Genomic DNA, 21,825 nt, shown 5'->3' with positions numbered 1-21,825 from the left:
ATATATGATTTAAGAATTATTATTGCCTTTATTTCCTCCAAAATGAAGAGCATGACATAATAACAATGTTCGAAACACATATATGTTACAGAAAATGCATGGCAATATGATAAGGATCAATGTACATAGATATGTATAAATATATATATATATAGTTGGTTAACATAAATGGTATGATTATTAGTTTAAGATTGAAAATGAGCAAAATTATAGATTATTTTGAAGAAACTAGATTTGAATATGATGATCATCGTACAGGTCAAGCATACACTTTATATGATATATTGTACCAGTCTGAACTGTTCTAGTATATATGTTTCCAATGGATAAGCCATAGGGCCTCCCAGTAAAATGTGAACTAATACATATTCTGACAATGAATGCAAATATGAAATAGATATAGTGAAAGTAATTGCTGTTATTTCAATGCATGTGTATACATATGTATCTTGATATGTTGCAACCATTAAACCAATACGTACATATTATAAATGTATAACTTTCAACAATACAAATTACGTACCTAATTTAAATCTGAAATATATATATGATTTAAGAATGATTAATACAACTATCATCGCATACGGATTTAACGGGTTTTACTTCCGCTATTACGGCCTCAAAAGGAAAACGGTAGGTGCCTTATTCTAAAAGACCTAAATGTAAGAGGTGAGATACAGGTAGACTAGTAAATATGAAGCATGGGCTAAATCCTTATGTAAGAACATTCTGCCCACAGGTAAAAAAAGCCACAGGGGTCCGATGGGGTCACTGCGATACAGGTATACTCGCTATTGTAATCAAAATCTGTGATTGACAGATGTTAACAGCAGGTGAAAACATTTCTATAACGGTAATTACACTGCACACGGCCGGTATTTGTCCTGTGTATAGAGGATTTATCTATATCACTTTGATTAACTCCAATCATGATTTGTAAATGACGCGATTTTAACCACGTGGTCTCAATACACACAGTTTTATTTGGATACTATAACACATGCAAATGTGTTACATGAGGAACATTAACATTGTATCACACTTACATATATATTAATAAACAATCCAGTTACAAAAACATAACATTCATAGGATTATATTACATACATGTAATCAAAGAAGAGACTTTTTAGAAGAAAAAAAAGACAAACCATTTAGAACTTCGTTTATAATTAAGACCTTTTAACAGACCTTTTAGTTTAGTTTTATTTAGATTTGAGTGGTAATAATTTAGAATATGTAATTTCTTTGCAAATTTTCAATGATTGCGTTTTTACAGGAAAACAGATAATGATACTCATTTCCTACATTTTCTAAAGACAATGTTCATATCTTCTCCTGAAAATCTTTGTTACCTACCAGTTTCAATGGAAAATTTCTCACAAAAAGAAAGAATATTGGACTACACACACAATCATTCTGTGGTCTATATAGTTTAAACTATATTTTATTTGACAATTTCCATTTAATAGTATATATACAACATAAAGATATACATACATACGTATATACTATAATGCTCTGTCTTGTAATCGAAGTCCGTACTACATGTATTTCTTTGCTGACAAAAAGAGATCGGGAAGGCAATCGATTATCCTTTACTAAAGTGTTCGATATCTCACATAATAATTTTGTACCAGGCTGCTAAAATGGTAACAAATTTTTTCAATTATTTATTAGTCATGCGAGTATACATCTCATCAACATCATAAGATTACAAAAAATATCATTCAAGTCAGCTCGAGTAGAGCAATGCACTTATGACGATTTATTTTCTGATAGGAAAGTAATTAAATGATTAGCTACTATAGTTGGGAAACTATTAGCAATGATTTCGATATCTAACGGTAATATACATGTAAGTGTATGTCCGTGATATCAGCCATGCAAGAGATGTCCCCGATGGACACATAAATAATGATAGTAATAAAAACACAATACTTTTAGGCCGTGTATTTAAAACTACGAAATGTTCAAATACATGTAATTGTAAAGTTTATGAAACTTACTACAGAAATTCAAAGATAATTTTCTCAAACAGACATGTTGCTAGCTAAATACTTCAAATGTCTGCGTAAAAAAATAAGTCGAGATCGAAATAACGAGCCCCTTATGTGGCCTCTCCGACGTCATGCACAAGTTCAAGTTCTTTATTTCCTTGAGCCTTACGGCTCATCGGTTCAACAAATATATACATGTACAGAAATGATACAATACAAAAACCACACACTCGCATACACACACACACACACCCACACACACATACACACACACACACACACACTCACACCCTCACACCCACCCACACACACACACACACACACAACCGGACTAACACATACATTGTACAACAGGTAGAGTGTAGAAGGACATTTTTTTTATACTAATAAAAAATCTGTTCTTTGTTTATTACTGTATTTAATATATTTTCCTAAATTTGAAAGATCTTTTTTGTTAACTGTTTCTAGAAGTTGAATAAATTTGTACATACTAGGTTTATTATAATAATATTTCTTAATAAAACGTTTTCTTAGGTCTAAAAGAAATTCACATTTAATAATAAAATGAAATTCATCTTCAATGTCTCCATTGTTACAATAGGAACAAATTCTTTGATTTCTTTCTAAGTTATTAAATCTACCAATTTCAATATTTAATTTATGTGAAGACAATCTAATTCTAGTTATTTCTTTTAAATTAGAAGTACCTATTGGTTTTGATAAATATGGCTGTAAGTAGAACTTTTCACTAATAAACTTGTACAGTGAACACTTGGAAGATGAATTGATTTTTTCTTTACATTCTTGTATAAATATATCACATAGTCTACATTTAACAATATTCATAATATAATCAGCTGTATAAATATCCACATTTTGCCATATATACCCAACACCCATTCTATACAGTTCTTCTTTTACTTCATTCAACCATTCATTCCCGTTTTCTAACATATCTTGATAACAAGCATTTAACACACAGTTATCGGTTTGTTTTAATTTCAACAAATATTTAAAAATTCTAAATTTTCTCACTATTACAAAAGGTAATCTCTCTAATTCTTGATAAATCATACAATTTGAAGTACTTTTCTTAACCCCCAATAATCTTTTTAAAAACTGTAAGTGGATTTTCTCTATATCTGGTGCTTTATGAAAACCCCAAATTTCAGCCCCATAGTTAAATATACTACCGACGTATGTATCAAAAACATGTAGTTGGGTTTCAACGTTAAAAAAAATTTTCTTTGATACTCCAGAAATTGAAAATAATGCTTTTCTTCCTTGTTCAGCAATTTTTTGTTGAGTTTTCTTAAATTTACCATTAAAATTCATTAGTATCCCCAGATAATTAAATTCACCTACGGTTTCCAATACACATCCGTCATATAACCACTTTTCTTCTTTTCTTAATTTACCACCGTTTCGGAAAACCATTACTTTAGTTTTGGTAGTGTTTACAGTAAGGTTCCATTTCTTTGTGTAAAGTAATAAAGTATCTAACATTTTTTGCAGTCCCTCGGGAGTTTCTGCCATTAAAACCATATCATCAGCATACATAATTAAAAACAAGTTAATAGTATATAACTCAATAGATGGACATCCTTCTGTTAGGAAATTCATTTCACAGTCGTTGACATACATGGAGAACAATAATGGTGACATTATTTCACCTTGGAATAACCCATTTTGACATTTAAAAAAAACGCAATCTATACAAAGGTCAGCTAAATCAGAATTGTAATAATGCTGCCGTGGACATGTGGCTCATTGTCCACTATTAAAATGGTTACCGGGTGAGCACATTTCCGTGTTCCCCATATCCAACTCGAGGTGCACAAAAATTCTGACCAAGATCCGACCGTCCTAAGTACTCTAGAAATGATAACAAAACCGCCTTTTGACCCGTCCCCATTCCGTAAGAATGAAATAATGCTACTGCGGACACTTGGTTCATTGTCCACCATTAACCGGAATGATTACCTTACCGTTTTCCCAAAGAAGGCGGTCACCAGTTAGCAGTCACAGGATACATTTACAATGTATTGACTCAGCTCCTAACACTAAATGACGACTATATCCAATATTACTGAATTTATGACTCGTGAGTGATCTTGCACATGCATGAAAATAGTCTATTTGAACTTTAATAACTACAATATTTCCCTACAAATAGTTTTTATCAAAATTGGCTGAAATCAAGTACACTGTCATATTGTACATCATTGCAGATATTATTAAACTTATAACATAGATTTCATGAGCAATACATTACACGTATGAATTTGTATCTCATAGTTGAGGTACATCATCCAATAAATACTTACGATGGACAATACAACTGAAAACATATACATGGTCATTAAAGTATAATTAATCGACACCAGGCTGTTGAAAGTCTACTGTCATTACTGATTGAGCGGGTCCTATTCAATTCCGCTCGAGCGGGTCCGCTACAATTCCGCTCGAGCGGGTCCGCTCCAAGTCCGCTCGAGCGGGTCCGCTACAAGCCCGCCCGGCGAGCGGGTCCGCTACTAGTCCGCTCAAGCCCGCTACAAAACCGCTCAAGCCCGCTCAAGCCCGCGCCCGAACCTGCTGCCAATCCGCTCGAAGCCCGCTCAAAACCCGCGGCAATCCCGCTGCAAACCCGCGCAAATTATGAGCGGAGGGCTGCGCGGGTCAACGCTCTGTGAGCGTTTGAGTACCAAATCACCCTCTTCGTACTGTACCATGCTTTTTCCGGTGAGAGATACCGTAGTACCCGACTTAGTTCGGCTGTTTAGACGAACATTGTTAGATTATTTCTATATGATTTTGTTTGCATTAGGTAATCGCATTGATCCTGTAACTGGCATATGCATTGTCGGAATACATTCCCCATCTGATGATAGACTGCTGTTTTCGGGGGTGACTGAAAGCAGCTGTATTTTAGATTTTTAGCGCGTGCGTTAATTCGAATGACCAAGTGAAACAACGTTTAAAAGTCAAACATATTTGGAACATTGTTGATAGTGTTTCACTAAAAAATGCTATTTTTTGATAATTGTTGCAGGAAAGGCACTTTTGTCTTTGTTTACCTTCGCCAAAATACAGATTATATTTACACTGGCTATGTAATCTTTATGTATTACAAAAATATATTCTGAAATATATTCGATGCGATTTGAATGTAAACTTTTTTTTAATTTTTCACAACAATTGAGAGAGAAGTTATACCAGTTTATATTGATTACTCCTGTTGGCCCGGATAGGTGCACAGGAGAGGCTTTACTGTGGGAGGAAATTGTGTAGTTGGTAGGTGTTTTATATTTTAGTCAAACACATTTAACACTGATAGGTTATTTTATCATAATGTTATTTTACATTGATACATTGATTGCAATGTGCTCAATTTAATTATCCGTCACATGCTAGAAAGTGCAGCCTCCATGTTGCCATTTTTTTTTGTATCAAAATTATATCTTAATTAATATTTAACTGGGAGAGTTTCGTTCTAAATATTATTGTATTTGCATTTATTGTATACAATCGTTTAATACATTTATTTGTAATTTCTTTTTTAATTTCATGTGTATTCAAAAATAGATACTTAACTTTCTCATTGTATATCCTTCAGCCGTTGCTTCGGAAGTGGTGGCTATATGCGGGAAATTGATAGAGGGCGTGATATCTTCAAGTTCTTAACATAGAAGTCGCCTGTTTAGCGTATGGATGCTGTTGGCAAGCACCGAAAAAAAGTTCGAAATATTCTTTTATTTTCTTTACTGGTCAACAAGGCTTGATATATAGCGATATGAAAAAGTTCACATGGTCATGTTAATGTTCCATATTCGTCATCGGAGTTCCGTTTGGATTAGCTTTCATACTAGACATTTCCTATTTTCAGGTAGACGGAGGACCTACACGGACACCGACACGGACTACTTGTAAATTGGGAGTCGTCTCAAAAACTATTTGTTTTGAATTTATATGCGTTTTCTAACTGATACTAGCTCCTCGACGAGGAACATTTATATTCACGTGCATTATACACATATATAGGCTACACACTTAAATTCACGTGCATTATACACATACCTAGGCTACACATTTATATCCATGTGCAATGTACACTTACATAGGCTACACACTTCAATACACGTGCATTATACACATGTGTATGTAGTCTACACATGTGTATGCGACAACACTGAAGTATGGATGCGAAAAGCTACAAACAAACTCCATAAAACCCCATTACGGAGATATTGTTTCCACTCTCCACAATATCACTTTATTAAATATCTTAATTAATGCATGTTTGTCGCTTTACTTTATTTATATGTCCATGTAGCATGTATGTTTACACTTTATTTGTGCAATTTCGTGTATTCTAATTTTCACCCCAAAATACGAAAATTATATGTATTCATTTCCGTTGTTTCGCCTGTTCGCACGAAGAATGAAATTCGGGCCGAATTACGCAAAGTCGATAACGAATGATCGCTTGTTAGATGTTTCGTCGGTGTCAACATGACCTCTGTTTCGTACATGTACATCGAAACCTTTTGTTGCGCATTTTCTGTTGCTATGAGTTTCCCTTTCTAAAGATAGTTTGGTAAAATCTACGACATTTAAGTACATAACTAATACCTATATAAGGAGTTTTGGTACGTAATATTTTTTGTGCAGCAACAGGTTATCATCAATATAAATATTTTGCTTCAATATCACTAAATTATGGTGGCTCATTAGTTCAAGATTTTGCCACCAGACCTTATTTTACTCGGACGTCGTCGAGAACCCCCTTGCTTGTAATTGTATTTAATTGACCACAATTCAATCTTACGACCAAGTAGAAACAAAGATGAACACAGCATTTCGTTTTTGTTTTGTGAATTCCATTTAATTTTCTAAAATAATACCGGGTATCGTCCCAGTTCAATCACTGTCGGACTCTGAGCTGTCCGACCCACCAAGCAGTTTCGGGATAGGCTTTGAGATACATATCATTGATAAAAAAAAAAAAATAGAATAAATCAAACGCAAATGGTAATAGTTTTTTTCTTCATTTATTGCATAGTGAAACTCTGTGCTTCCATATCAACATAGAGTTAGCTTAGCGACCGCTAGTGTCCGACAAGCAGTGGTTATTTCGTATACCAGTATATATATACACAAGTACATTGTGTATACATAATATGGAGCTGTGGTCAATTTGCATATGTGTTTGCTTGTCGTACAAATTTATGGGATACTTTGAATTAATATTGCTAACGAATATGCATGTCATAAACTATATATAAACATATCCGCACCTATAGCACTAGTATTTGACCCATGTGCATATAAATACACCTTTGAAACGACCCCCAATTTACCAGTAGTCTGCGTCCGTGTCCGTGTAGGTACATCTGTGTACCTGGAAATCGGAAATGTCTACTTTTTTAAGCTGGGTAAATAAGAATACGGCAAAGTCCCCATCATTTTCAACACTGTCACATTTTTTTTTTTTTTTTTTGTCATCAATCCGTTACTTCTTGGATATTAAATGGAAGAGTTATTTCCCTTACCTGTCAGCAGAAAAATATATTATTACTGTTATAAATACACTGTAAAGGTTCAAAAATGTAAACATTATCTATTTTACATCAAATGCAAAGCAAGTCATATGAACTTATATTGATCAATCTTGTTGGCCCGGATTAAAGCTCTAAAACGGATATCTCTAATCATCCTACCAATTTTTTACGCAGTTATTGCTCTTTGTGTTTTTATTCTGCAGAATTATTATAGAATTATTAACGTAAAATTGGTCAAGAAGTCTTGCTATGGAATAGGTAAATATATTTAAGAAATACACCTTCGCATGTGGGTTAATGTTGCGTCCCATTTTGTTGCTCATTATTGTATTCATGTAAAAGATACATTGTTGTACATTATTACAACTTGAACATTCCCATGACGTCAAATTATTAATAGAGCCCGCGGTGTATCTGTACTGCCTGACACGAAGGCTTCATTCTGTATATGTTAGTGTTTTTGTTAGTTCTCTTTTATTTCTATTGATCAAGTATGGTAAACCAACATTAATCAATTTGAGATGCGAATTCAGTTTGAAGTAAACACGACATGTTGTCCAAAGGCTTCAATTTTCACTTTGTCAGCGCATTCGAGTTCGCAGCTTAGATAGGCTTTCATGGCAACGACGAGGACAGTGGTTTTACCAGTGTTTAATCTTAAAACTTGTATGTACGACCGAAAACTTCTAACTATAACTTTTAACTGTATTTGGAAATCATTTGTAAATAATTGATTGAATTAATTTCGGTCCATTGTATAATATTTAATAGTTTTTTGTCCTTCCATCATTAGTGATGTTGTAGGTGATGATAAAAGTCATAACTTTGGACTCATTCGTTGGTCAACCTTTTATTATGGTTTACATACAAGCATATTTCACACAGTAGTGTAATGACTTATCTTGGGCTTTCAGCCCAGGACATTGTCTTGGAGTGGCCCGTTGACCGACCCCCGACTACTGCCCCGGACTGCTTACTATCTGGTTCTTAAATACAAAAGATACACATGTCCAGTAGTCCACGTGGCATGGTGATATAAACATTTACATAATAAAGTTAGATAATACATACTAACGCCAGGTATTTAATCTTATGCCCTGGTCAACAGACATGTGGTCAATATAGATTAGGTAACCTAGCTTACTACATGTCTACACATGTATAATTGACCAATATTTTTGTCTGAAACATGTTTCGGTACAATTGCATTCGTCTATAAACGTTTGTTCGTTTCTATATGCCGATATCGATAATTGAAATACTGAAGAGTTCCAATATTGAAGCATGAGCATTAATAACACTTGCTCTATAAATCGTCCTAGAGCATCCGACTACCCAAAATCAATACTTATGAAACAGATAAAAGCTTGAAGGGTACTTGTACGAAAACAATGAAAAGTGCTGTGCATTTTTACGAAAATGACAAACATCGACCGAGTGTTAATGTTGTCATCCCGTGCCAGTCACGTGACCAAACGAGAATACGAGAGCCGACGGAAAACATCTCGATAAGGACGTTGGACACCTAACATCAATACCCGGTCGAGAAAACTAACAGAACTGTATGACGGGAATATTATTAAATAATGAACTTATTTAAATACATACCGAATTTTGTTCTACTTGATTATAAATGGAACATTAATCCACACGCGTTTACATTAATTATAAACAAGTAACCAATACTTTTATCCATAATTACATGTTCATAAAAACCAATAGATAAGGAGTTTTTCCCCCTACCTTACATTCTCCCTCTGAGAACCTCACTCTTCTGTACAACTAATGAGTAGAGTTTCATTACATGCTATTTATCCCCAACGAGGACCGTTCAAGTAATAAAGTGTTCATTTTGAGGACAGTTTTAATCACTAGTTGTTCTATTTTGAAATTGAAAATCTTAACATCAATTATGATGAAATATAATCATTTCCTTATTAAAACGATTGATTACATTTGCACATAATTATATTTTCTTTACTAAAACGATTCATTAATTTAATTTTGATGTTATCAACAATACATTTCCTCATTCTAGGCTCCCTTCCTTTGTCGGTCCCAATAAAATGTTCATTGTTTGTGGTATAAAGCAATTTAAATCAATATGTTTTCTATTTTCGAACCATTGGAATCTTTCTCGGGATGATACATACTCGTGTATCACTGTATACGATTGAATACAGAAGAGGTAAATAACAATATATTTCTTTTATCTGTATATCCCCGTTTGTTGGGGTATTAGCTTCTTTAACTTTCTATTATGTTTCAAAAACAGTTTAACTCTCTTGGATGCACTTAATTAGGTATTTATCCAATCAGTCTTTTCATATCTGACCGGGCATGGTTAGGTTGATATTGGATAATTTAGCGTAATCTTTGTACCTATCATTTCTATTTATAAACATATCAATATATATATATTACCGAAGGTAATATGCACGCGTTTCTGTATTCATACTAATGTCCCTAGAATATTTTACATTACATTTCTTCGTCTATCACATTTAAAATATAATACATTATTTCAAAATTTACCCAAAATTATTTTATCTTTTATATCTAATATATTCACAGGCAAAACATTATTGTTTCATGTACGTGTCCTTTGATTTCTGTCATTTTAATCTCCTGTTAACGGTGTGTATTTTACATGGTTGATTATGTTAAACCCGCAACACGTTAGCAAATAATTAATCACTCACTGACTATATGTGAGTTGTGGTCAATATAGACACACAAAGAAGAGGGCGAACAGGGACGCATTACCACAGGCGACTGGTCGGGGTCTGGTCCAGCTAGTAGACTGGGATACTAACACTATCCTAACATCAACATGTAATGTTGTTTCTGTGTGTACATACTTTGTAAATACATGCAATGTATATTAATAAATATGAAGAACGGCATCATCACTCTTTCATCAACAAATATTTCAATTTCTTCTCAAGTTTGACTCAATGAAACTACCAAACTTAATCTGTTTCATTTGCTCATGAATTTGACCAGATTAACACTGATCAGTGCGTATGAATACATGGTTAAAATCCTTCCGCTGAACGATTTCACTTTTTCTACATTGTTGTTATAAACATGGAATAATTGTTCAAATTATCAAATTATAATGTATTCTTGTATTTTATGAAAGACAAGATATGATAAATACTTCTACTTTGACAAAGTAATACTGTTTTTATCCTAAAATTGCGGACTATTTTACTCGACCGACTAGACATGCACAATCCGGAACTCCTCGGGCTTTTCCGCATTGAGATTTGAACTAGCTACGAGGCAATATATAGACCGACTTTTTTATTCGAAAAAAAAAACCAATTGAAATATAAGGATTGAAATTTGATTTGGTCGATTTCATGGGGTCATGAATTGAGTTGCTCTTGAGACAAATTCAACTTGAACTGCTTCGCAGTTCATTAAATTTCTCCCAAGAGCAACTCAATTCATGACTCCATGAAATCGACCAAATCAAGATTCAATCCTTAAAACAACTTAAACAACATTATGATATTATTACTTTATCAATTTATTGAAGGGGAAATATCTAGTATCAGACATCGCTTTAAGTCCAGCAGAGTTATCTTTCTTGGTGGTCTTCACCGGTCCCGGTTTCAGTCAGCCCCGGTCACATTAAAAAGGACAGTTCAGCTTTCAGATGCCACTCGATGTCTGAAGTATCCAGGTATTCATAAGATATTTCTGTTGAATATTAACAAATAAGAGAAAAACTTTGATAATGAAGCAGAGGAAAATTATTTTTAATCAAGTGTGACTTAATTACACTCAAATATACGAATAAATATGAATAAATCTTATATTATATCATATTTTAGAAGGATAGAAGAAGAGACGATTGTGGTAACGATTAGTCTACTGGAATCGGTAGGGCAAAGGTCATCGTCGGACTTGGTCCATCACGGAATATGAAAGCGGTCTTCCAAGAGGACGTCAAGTAGTATGGTAAGGAGATCCTTTGAAAAAAAAAGATTAGCCATTTTTAAACAAACTGACCATTACAAATTGCTCTAACTGTAACGTAAACATGATATGGCTTCATTCAACCAACCTAGAAAAAATACCTTTTGATCAAACGATTTATGATATCGATATAAACATTTTACTCAATTGCAATCATTGCTTGGCCTAAGGAATTCTAATCTGAACCCTTTCAACATTGAAACATCATTAACTCTATATTGATTGATAATTCCACATCTTTTGTTCGTTATATACTTACGTTTATACATTCGTATCGTTATCTATTTTATTCCTTTGATTTATGATTAAATAATGTTTAGAAGAAGAAGGTAACTCAAAGTTTGCTGATACCGGGTATATTTCATGCAGTAAGATACCGTTCCAAATAATCAGATATAGTGCCACTAGAAATTATATATTTTATGGATTTCAATCCGGTGTCTATATCAAACATATTTAACTGATTTTGTTCCATCTTTGGCGGTGGAAGTTCGCTCGTACGCTATTCTCTTTTAAACTGTCGGGCCAGTCCGAAAAAGAAATAAAACATTAACTTGCAATAATGCAAAGAATATTTTAATAACAATGAATTGTTTTTAAAAAGTTAAAAAAAAAAAAAAAATATATATATATATATAAGTACTTTTCACCTAATGACAGCAGATAATTACAATGTAAGGTACTTCTCACTTTCAGTTTCATTTCAATGATAATAACGAATACATTGATATATTAACGACGGCGGTTTGTTATTGTAAAACTAACTGTTGTAGCTCAGTAATTCAAATTATACATGTGTCCTAACATTTTTCTTCAAAATATCTATCTTCAATTTGATTTAATTCCAGAACCTATATATGTTTAATTTGAAAAAATATATATATATATATATACATATATAAATCCCTTTGAACACCTTCTTAATACATCTTGATGACAACGGCACCAGACATTAAAATAAAGCTTGGAATGAGACATTTGACGTTAATCATGTTCTTATCAATAGTATTCCCTGATGTGTTGGTTGCTGTGATGAGTCATTTGGTTGGTAAAAGCCACAGATATTTATAAACAGCATATTTTACTTTAACATATTGCAGTTGTCCTCGATGTGTCAACTATAACGTCAAAATGCTGGTTCGCTTCCAATTGTACAATCTACTATTTTCTACATAATAATATAAAGCCATCTTTGGAAAACAATTGTTTGAGTAAACATCGTTTGACTCAAAGGAATCGGAAACAAAGCCTCATAAGTATTTTAACATCGCCAACTGCATATTGTATGATAACTCTACAACATGTTTTCGTTATATACCTATGTTTACACATGCTGATGGTACTCTATTTTATAACCAATTCATGATAAACTTAAGATGAATAAAAGGTAGTATCTCAACGTTTGTTGACATAGTACATGCAGTTATATACCGTTCCAAATAATAAGATATAGCGCCACTGGAAAATTACATATCATATCGATTTCAATCCGGTGTCTTTATCACACATATTTACCCCATCCTCTACATCCTCCAGCGGAAATTCGATCGAACGCCGTTCTCTTTTAAACTGTCAACAAACGGATAAAGCAATAACGTGCAATAATAAAAAAAACTATGCTGATAACAATGAATTGTAAAAATGAATTAATAAGTCAATAAAGAGAATAGTACTGTTCACAACAAACTGACATTAAGACGTAGTTGCGCTTACATTGCACCATACTCTCAAATGCATGTTAAAGAAATTGATGAAAATACGGTGACTACTTATTAACGGTTTCTACGGAAATTTAAAGATGGACTTGGCATATTTTTGCTCAACTTTAATGTACATATATTAAGTAACGTCTTTCATTCCTGGATTCACTAGTAAGTAATCAGATTTTCAGGCATATACGATCAGTCGTGCGTCATAATTCTTAAGTCATACATAAAGGTTATCAATACATGATTACATAAAGCTATCTTTGGTAAATAATTGTTTGTGTAAACATCGTTTGGCTCAACGAAATTCGAATCAGAACCCTTTAAACATGTTAACATCATTAACTCCATTTTGCATAATGCCACATCATTTGTTCATTTATACTTTTGTTTATACATTCATATCGTTATCTATTTGATTCCGTCAATTTATAATCAATTAATGCTTAGAAAAAGATAGTAACTCAAAGCTTGCTGAAATATTCCAGGCAGTTAAATACCATTACAAATAATCAGCTATAGCTAACCTGAAAATTATATATCACAGGGATTTCAATCCTGTGTCTATATCACACATATTTACCTGATCCTGTTCACTCTCTTGTGAAAGTTCGATTGAACGCCTTTCTCTTTTAAACTGTCAGCAAATGAAATAAAACAGTAACGTGCAATAATACAAAAAAAACTATATTGATAACAATGAATTGTAAAAATTAATTAATAGGTCAATAAAGAGAATATTACTGTTCAAAACAAACTTACATTAAGACGTAGTTGAGCTTAAATTGCACCTTACGAGGTCAGATATAGTCGTTATCACTACATGATAATTGCACTATACTCTAAATGTGTGTGTTAAAGCAATTGATGAAATAGAGGATATCTAACAGTGTCTTCAGTAATACCAAATATATTTCACGAGTGGGGCTAATATTTTGATATTTTTCACGAGTGCGCAGCACGAGTGAAAAATATGAAAATATTAGCCACACTATTTATTACATTTTTATCAACGAAAACCCTACCCCGTATGCTAACTAGGACTACAGCGATAATTTGTAAACAAAAAAAAAGTAGTTTCCCCTGTCCAGGTGCTGACATATATGTCGGCATTTCTGATTGGTCAATTATTTTGGTATTTTCTAATCATGAATTTGATTGGTCAAATCAGCAAAAGTGATATTTTTCTATAACTTAAAGCTATCTTCAGTAAATATTTGTTTGTGTAAACATCATCTGGAAAAACTAATTCGAAACAGAATCTCTTAAACATTTTGACATCATTAATTCAATATTGATGTATTATTCCCATCTTTCGTCGGTATATACCTATGTTTATACATTCATATCGTAATCTACTTTATTCCATCAATTTATGATAAACTTATGATTAGGGAAAAAGATATTAAAACAACGTGATAACTTAAAGTTATTTTAGGTAAATAGTTGTTTGTGTATATATCTCTTGGCTCAAAGGAATTCGAATCAGAAACATTTTAACATCATTAACTTCACATCGTTTAGTAATTCAGCATTTTGTGTTCCAATCATATCTGTGTTTTTATTTTTATCAATTTATAATTAAATAATGTTAATAAAAAGGTAGTAACTCAACGTTTGCTGACATAGTACATGCAGTAATAAACCGTTCCAAATGAGATATCACATTGATTTCAATCCGATGTCTAAAACAGAAACGTGCAATAATACAAAAACTATGTTGACAACAATGAATTGTAAAAATGTATTAATAGGTCAATAAAGAGAATAGTACTGTTCAAAACAAACTATATTCAGTAATCTCTTTTTTTCTGTATTCTTTTGTAAAAAATCATATATTTGAGGCATACGCGATCAGACTTACAACGCGATAAAAAATCGTTATTAATGCATGATAACTTAAAGCCATCCGCTTAAATTCCTCATCATCATTAACTCCAGTTTGTGTGATTATTCCACATCTTATACCTAAGTTCACACATTCATATGGTTATTTATTTCATTCCGCCAATTTTTGATAAACTGATGCTTAGAAAAAGAAAGTAACCTTAAGTCTGCTGACATATTTCATGCAGTTATATACCATTCTAATTAACCAGATTGAGTGGCACGATAAATTAGATGTCATATGGATTTCTATCCGGCCTCTATATCAGCTCTTTCCAAAAAAAATTACAATGTCTTCTTATTACGAGTATCTACCAAAATTATAATTTAAAGCCATCTTTGATCAATACTTTTTCATAAAAACATCGTTCGACTCAGAGGAATTGGAAACAGAAACCCCTGAACATTTAAACACCATTGACTCTATATGGTGTGATAATTCTACATCATGTGTTCGCTATATACTTATGTTACACATTCTTATGAAATGTATTTTATTCCATCAATTTATGATAAACTAATGGTTTGTTACAGATAGTAACTCAAAGTTCTCTGACATAGAACATGCAGTTATATACCGTTCCAAATAATCAGACAAAGTGCCATTGGGAATAATGACATTAAGACGTAGTTGGGCTTAAATTGCACAATACTCTCAAATGCATGTTAAAGTAATTGATGAAAATACGGTGTCTACTTATTAACGGTTTCTACGGAAATTTAAAGATGGACTTGGCGTATTTTTGCTCAACTTTACTGTTTATATATTAAGTAACGTCTTTTATTCCTGGATTCACTAGTAAGTAATCAGATTTTCAGGCAGAAAAAGATAGTTACTCAAAGCTTGCTGAAATATTCCAGGCAGTTAAATACCATTACAAATAATCAGATATAGCTAACCTGAAAATTATATATCAAATGGATTTAAATCCTGTGTCTATATCACACATATTTACCTGATCCTGTTCACTCTCTTGCGGAAATTCGATCGCACGCCTTTCTCTTTTAAACTGTCAGCAAACGAAATAAAACAGTCAATTGTAATAATACAAAAATTATGTTGATAACAATGAATTGTAAAAATGAATTAATCGGTCAATAAAGAGAATAGTACTGTTCAAAACAAACTTACATTAAGACGTAGTTGAGGTTAAATTGCACCATACGAGGTCAGATATAGTCGTTATCACTACATGATAATTGCACTATACTCTAAATTGTGTGTTAAAGCAATTGATGAAAATACGTTATCTACTTATTGACGGTTTCTACGGAAATTTAAAGATGGACTTGGCTTATTTTTGCTCATCTTTACTGTTTATATATTAATAACTTCTTTTTTTTCCTGGATTCACTAGTAAGTAATCTGATTTGTAAGCATATGCGATCAGTTTTGCGAAGTCATACATAATAGTTATTAATGGATGATAACATAAAGCTATCTTCAGTAAATACTTGTTTGTGTCAACATCGTCTGGCTTAAACGAATTCGAAACAGAATCCCTTACACATTTTGACATCATTAATTCCATATTGATTGATTATTCCCATCTTTCATTGGTATATACCTACGTTTATACATTCATATCGTAATCTACTTTATCCAACCAATTTATGATAAACTAATGATTAGAAAAAAAAGATATTAAAAAAAACGTGATAACTTCAAGCTATTTTCGGTAAATAATTAAATGTGGCTATATCTGTTGGCTCAAAGGAATTCGAATCAGAACCATTTAAACATTTTAACATCATTTACTTCACATCGTTTAATAATTCAGCATTTTGTGTTCGAATCATATCTATGTTTATACATTCATATCGTTATTGATTGTATTTTACCAATTTCTAATTAAATTATGTTAATAAAAAGGTAGTAACTCAACCTTTGCTGACATAGTAAATGCAGTGATAAACCGTTCCAAATGAGATATCACATGGATTTCAATCCGATGTCTATATCACACATATTTACCTCATCCTGTTCCATGTTAAACGGAAGTTCGCTCGCACGCCTTTCTCTTTTAAACTGTCAGCAAACAAAATAAAACAGAAACGTGCAATAATACAAAACTTGTGTTGATACCAATGAATTGCAAAAATAAATTAATAACTAAATAAAGAGATTAGTAATTTTCAAAACAAACTATATTCAGTAATCTCTTTTTTCTGGATTCTTTAGTAAAAAATCATACATTTGAGGCATACGCGATCAGACTTACAACGTGATACATAATCGTTATTAATGCATGATAACGTAAAGCCATCTTCAGGAAATAAAAGATGTGTAAGCATCGTCTGGCTCAAACGAATTCGAAACAGAACCCCTTAATTTCTTTATCATCATTAACTCCATTTTGTATGATAATTCCACATCATATACCTAAGTTCACACATTCATATGGTTATTTATATTATTCAACCGATTATTGATCAACTGATGCTTAAAAAAATAAAGCGACCTTATGTCTGCTGACATAGTTCATGCAGTTATAGATACCATTCTAATTAACCAGATAGAGTGCCACGAGAAATTAGTTGTCATATCGATTTCTATTCAACCTCTATATCACACTTTAAAACAAATGCAATGTGTACTTGTTACGAGTGTCTACTGAAATTATAATTGAAAGACAACTTTGATTAATACTTTTTTATGTAAACGTCGTTTGACTCCGAGGAATTGGAAACAGACACCCTTTAACATTTAAACACCATTGACTCTATGTGGTGTGATAATTCTACATCATGTGTTCGTAATATACTTATGTTACACATTCTGATGAAAAGTTTTTTATTCCATCAATTTATGGTAATCTAATGATTTGTAATAGATAGTAACTCAAAGTTCGCTGACATAGTACATGCAGTTATATACCGTTCCAAATAATCAGACAGTGCCACTGGGAATAAGATATCTTATGGATTTGAACCGGTGTCTATATCACACATATTTACCTCATCCTGTTCCATCTTAAACGGATGTTCGCTCGCACGCCTTTCTCTTTTAAACTGTAAGCAAACGAAATAAAACCTTAACGTGCAATAATACAAAACCTGTGTTGATAACAATGAATTGTAAAAATGAATTAATAACTAAATAAAGATATTAGTACTTTTCAAAACAAACTATATTCAGTAATCTCTTTTTTTCTGGATTCTTTAGTAAAAAATCATAGATTTGAGGCCAACGCGATCAGGCCTACAACGCGATAAATAATCGTTATTTATGCATGATAACTAAATTCCATCTTCAGTGAATGAAATATGTGTAAGCATCGTCTGGCTCAAACGGATTCGAAACAGAACCCCTTTATTTCTTTATCATCATTAACTTCATTTTGTGTGATTATTCCACATCATATACCTAAGTTCACACCTTCATATGGTTATTTATTTTATTCTTCCAATTTTTCATCAACAGATGCTTAGAAAAAGAAAAGAAAGTGACCTTAAGTCTGCTGACATAGTTCATGCAGTTATATACCATTCTAATTAACCAGATTGAGTTCCACGAGAAATTAGATGTCATATGGATTTCTATCTGGCCTCTATATCAGCTCTTTCCAAAAAAAATACAATGTCTACATGGTACTTAGGTTACACATTTCTATGAAATGTATTTTATTCCATCAATTTATGGTAATCTAATGATTTGTAATAGATAGTAACTCAAAGTTCGCTGACATAGTACATGCAGTTATATACCGTTCCAAATAATCAGACATAGTGCCACTGGGAATAAGGTATCTTATGGATTTGATCCGGTGTCTATATCACACATATTTACCTCACCCTGTTCCATCTTAAACGGATGTTCGCTCGCACGCCTTTCTCTTTTAAACTGTAAGCAAACGAAATAAAACAGAAACGTGCAATAACACAAAAATTATGTTGATAACAATGAATTGTAAAAATAAATTAATAACTAAATAAAGAGATTAGTACTTTTCAAAACAAACTATATTCAGTAATCTCTTTTTTTTTCTGGATTCTTTAGTAAAAAATCATAGATTTGAGGCCAACGCAATCAGGCCTACAACGCGATAAATAATCGTTATTTATGCATGATAACTAAATTCCATCTTCAGTGAATGAAATATGTGTAAGCATCGTCTGGCTCAAACGGATTCGAAACAGAACCCCTTTATTTCTTTATCATCATTAACTCCATATTGTGTGATAATTCAACATCGTATACCTATGTTCACACATTCATATGGTCATTTATTTTATTTCACCTATTTATGATCAACTGATACTTAGAAAAAGAAAGTAACTAAACGTTTGCTGACATATTTCATGCATTTATATACCGTTCTAATTAACCAGATAGAGTGCCACGGAAAATTAGATGTCAATGGATTTCTATCCGGTCTCTATAACAGCACTTTTCAAAACAGTCGGGCATTCAGACGGAGTTGAGCTTAAATTGCACCATACACTCCACGGTATGTTATAGCATTTTAACCATATATACTTAATACGGGTATCTACGGAAATTAAGGATGGGCCTGGCGTAATTTTGATCAAGTTTTCCATATACATGTTAAGTAGCCTCCATTTTACTGTATTTCCTAGTATGTAATCAGACATTTTAGACATACGTGATCAGTCTTGAATAGTCGTTATCACTTCATGATAGCTTACAGCTATCTTCGGTAAATAATTTTGAAGACCTTGTATGGCCTTAAACGAATTCGAAACAGAACCCTTTTAACATTGTAACATTATGAATTCCATATTGCTTGGGTTTTCCCATCTAGCGTTCGGTATATACCTATGTTCAGACATTCATATCGCAATCTACTTAATTCCACCAATGTATGATAAACTAATGATTAGAAAAAAATATTAAACAACGTTTGCTGACATATTATACTATTTATCAAGCGTTCGAATTAATTAGTTATAGTTCAACAGAAAATTAGATGTCATATGGATTTCAATTCGTTGTCTATAACACACAAACTTACGTGATCCTGTTCCATCCTTGGTACGAGTACGATCGAACGCTTTTCTCTTTCAAACTGTCCGCCAACGAAATAAAACAGTAACGTACAATAATACAAAACTGTGTTAATAAAAATGAATTGCTAAATAATAAATGAAAAGATTAGCACTTTTCAAAACAAACTGACACTTAAATGTAGTTTAGCTAGAATAACTCCATACACTCAATTGTGTGTTATGACAATTTAAGAAATTATACATATTACGAGTATTTTAGGAAATAGAAATAAAGGCCCGTCGCAGTTTTGCTGAAGTTTTCCATATACATGCTAAGTAACCTCCGTTTTCTGTATTCCCTAGTACGTAATCAGATATTTTAGGAATACGATATCAGTCTTACGAAGTCACATATAGTCGTTATCACTACATGATAACTTAAATCCATCTTTGGTACATTATAGTTTGTGTAAACATCATTTGACTCAAATGAATTGGAAACAGAACCTCATAAGTATTTTAACATCATCAACTCCATATTGTATGATAATTCTACAACATGTTTTCGTTATATACCTATGTTTACACATTCTGATGGTACTCTATTTTATAACCAATTCATGATAAACTTAAGATGAATAAAAGGTAGTATCTCAACGTTTGTTGACATAGTGCATGCAGTTATATACCGTTCCAAATAATCAGATGTAGTGCCACTGGAAATTACATATCATATGGATTTCAATCCGGTGTCTTTATCACACATGTTTACCTGATCCTCTTCCTCCTCTAGCGGAAATTCGATCGCACGCCTTTCTCTTTTAAACTGTCAACAAACGGAATAAAGCAGTAACGTGCAATAATACAAAAACTATGCTGATAACAATATATTGCAAAACTGAATTAATAAGTAAATAAAGAGAATACTACTGTTCAAAACAAACTAACATTAAGACGTAGTTGCTCTTAAATTGTACCATATTTCAAATGCATGTTAAAGCAATTGATGAAAATACGGCGTCTACTTTTTAACGGTTTCTACGGAAATTTAAAGATGGACTTGGCGTATTTTTTGCTCAACTTTACTGTTTATATATTAAGTAACGTCTTTCATTCCTGGATTTACCAGTAAGTAATCAGATTTTCAGGCATATACGATGAGTCGTGCGTCATAATTCTTAAGTCATACATAAAGGTTATCAATACATGATTACATAAAGCTATCTTTGGTAAATAATTGTTTGTGTAAACATCGTTTGGCTCAACGGAATTCTAATCAGAACCCTTTAAACATGTTAACATCATTAACTCCATTTTGCATAATGCCACATCATTTGTTCATTTTATACTTTTGTTTATACATTCATATCGTTATCTATTTGATTCCGTCAATTTATAATCAATTGATGCTTAGAAAAAGATAGTAACTCAAAGGTTGCTGAAATATTCCAGGCAGTTAAATACCATTACAAATAATCAGCTATAGCTAACCTGAAAATTATATATCACAGGGATTTCAATCCTGTGTCTATATCACACATATTTACCTGATCCTGTTCACTCTCTTCCGGAAGTTCGATCGCACGCCTTTCTCTTTTAAACTGTCAGCAAACGAAATAGAACAGTCAATTGTAATAATACAAAAACTATATTGATAACAATGACTTGTAAAAATGAATTAATAGGTCAATAAAGATAATATTACTGTTCAAAACAAACTGACATTAAGAC

General features: G+C 32.4%; 1 protein-coding gene across 50 annotated transcripts in view; it reads right to left on the bottom strand.

The window, feature by feature from the left end:
- Positions 1 to 11,086: 11,086 nt before the first annotated feature.
- The window catches only part of LOC117344058 (trichohyalin-like), a 53,121-nt gene continuing 42,382 nt past the window's right edge, over positions 11,087 to 21,825 (bottom strand). For 39 of the 50 annotated variants that reach the window (XM_033906657.1, XM_033906665.1, XM_033906668.1 and 36 more), the window contains 10 exons: positions 21,642 to 21,695; positions 20,867 to 20,920; positions 20,121 to 20,174; positions 18,935 to 18,988; positions 18,103 to 18,156; positions 17,120 to 17,173; positions 16,101 to 16,154; positions 13,841 to 13,894; positions 13,067 to 13,120; positions 11,087 to 11,544 (listed from right to left, as the gene is read on the bottom strand). In XM_033906657.1, the coding sequence (XP_033762548.1) occupies positions 11,488 to 11,544; positions 13,067 to 13,120; positions 13,841 to 13,894; positions 16,101 to 16,154; positions 17,120 to 17,173; positions 18,103 to 18,156; positions 18,935 to 18,988; positions 20,121 to 20,174; positions 20,867 to 20,920; positions 21,642 to 21,695 (543 nt within the window). In that variant the 3' untranslated portion in view covers positions 11,087 to 11,487. The remainder of the gene's footprint in view (positions 11,545 to 13,066; positions 13,121 to 13,840; positions 13,895 to 16,100; positions 16,155 to 17,119; positions 17,174 to 18,102; positions 18,157 to 18,934; positions 18,989 to 20,120; positions 20,175 to 20,866; positions 20,921 to 21,641; positions 21,696 to 21,825) is intronic. The other 11 variants (XM_033906692.1, XM_033906702.1, XM_033906710.1 and 8 more) reach the window with 8 other exon arrangements.

This window comes from Pecten maximus, chromosome 15, assembly GCF_902652985.1.
Source record: "Pecten maximus chromosome 15, xPecMax1.1, whole genome shotgun sequence".
Taxonomy (NCBI): domain Eukaryota; kingdom Metazoa; phylum Mollusca; class Bivalvia; order Pectinida; family Pectinidae; genus Pecten; species Pecten maximus.
This window is presented reverse-complemented; position numbering and strand designations above follow the sequence as displayed.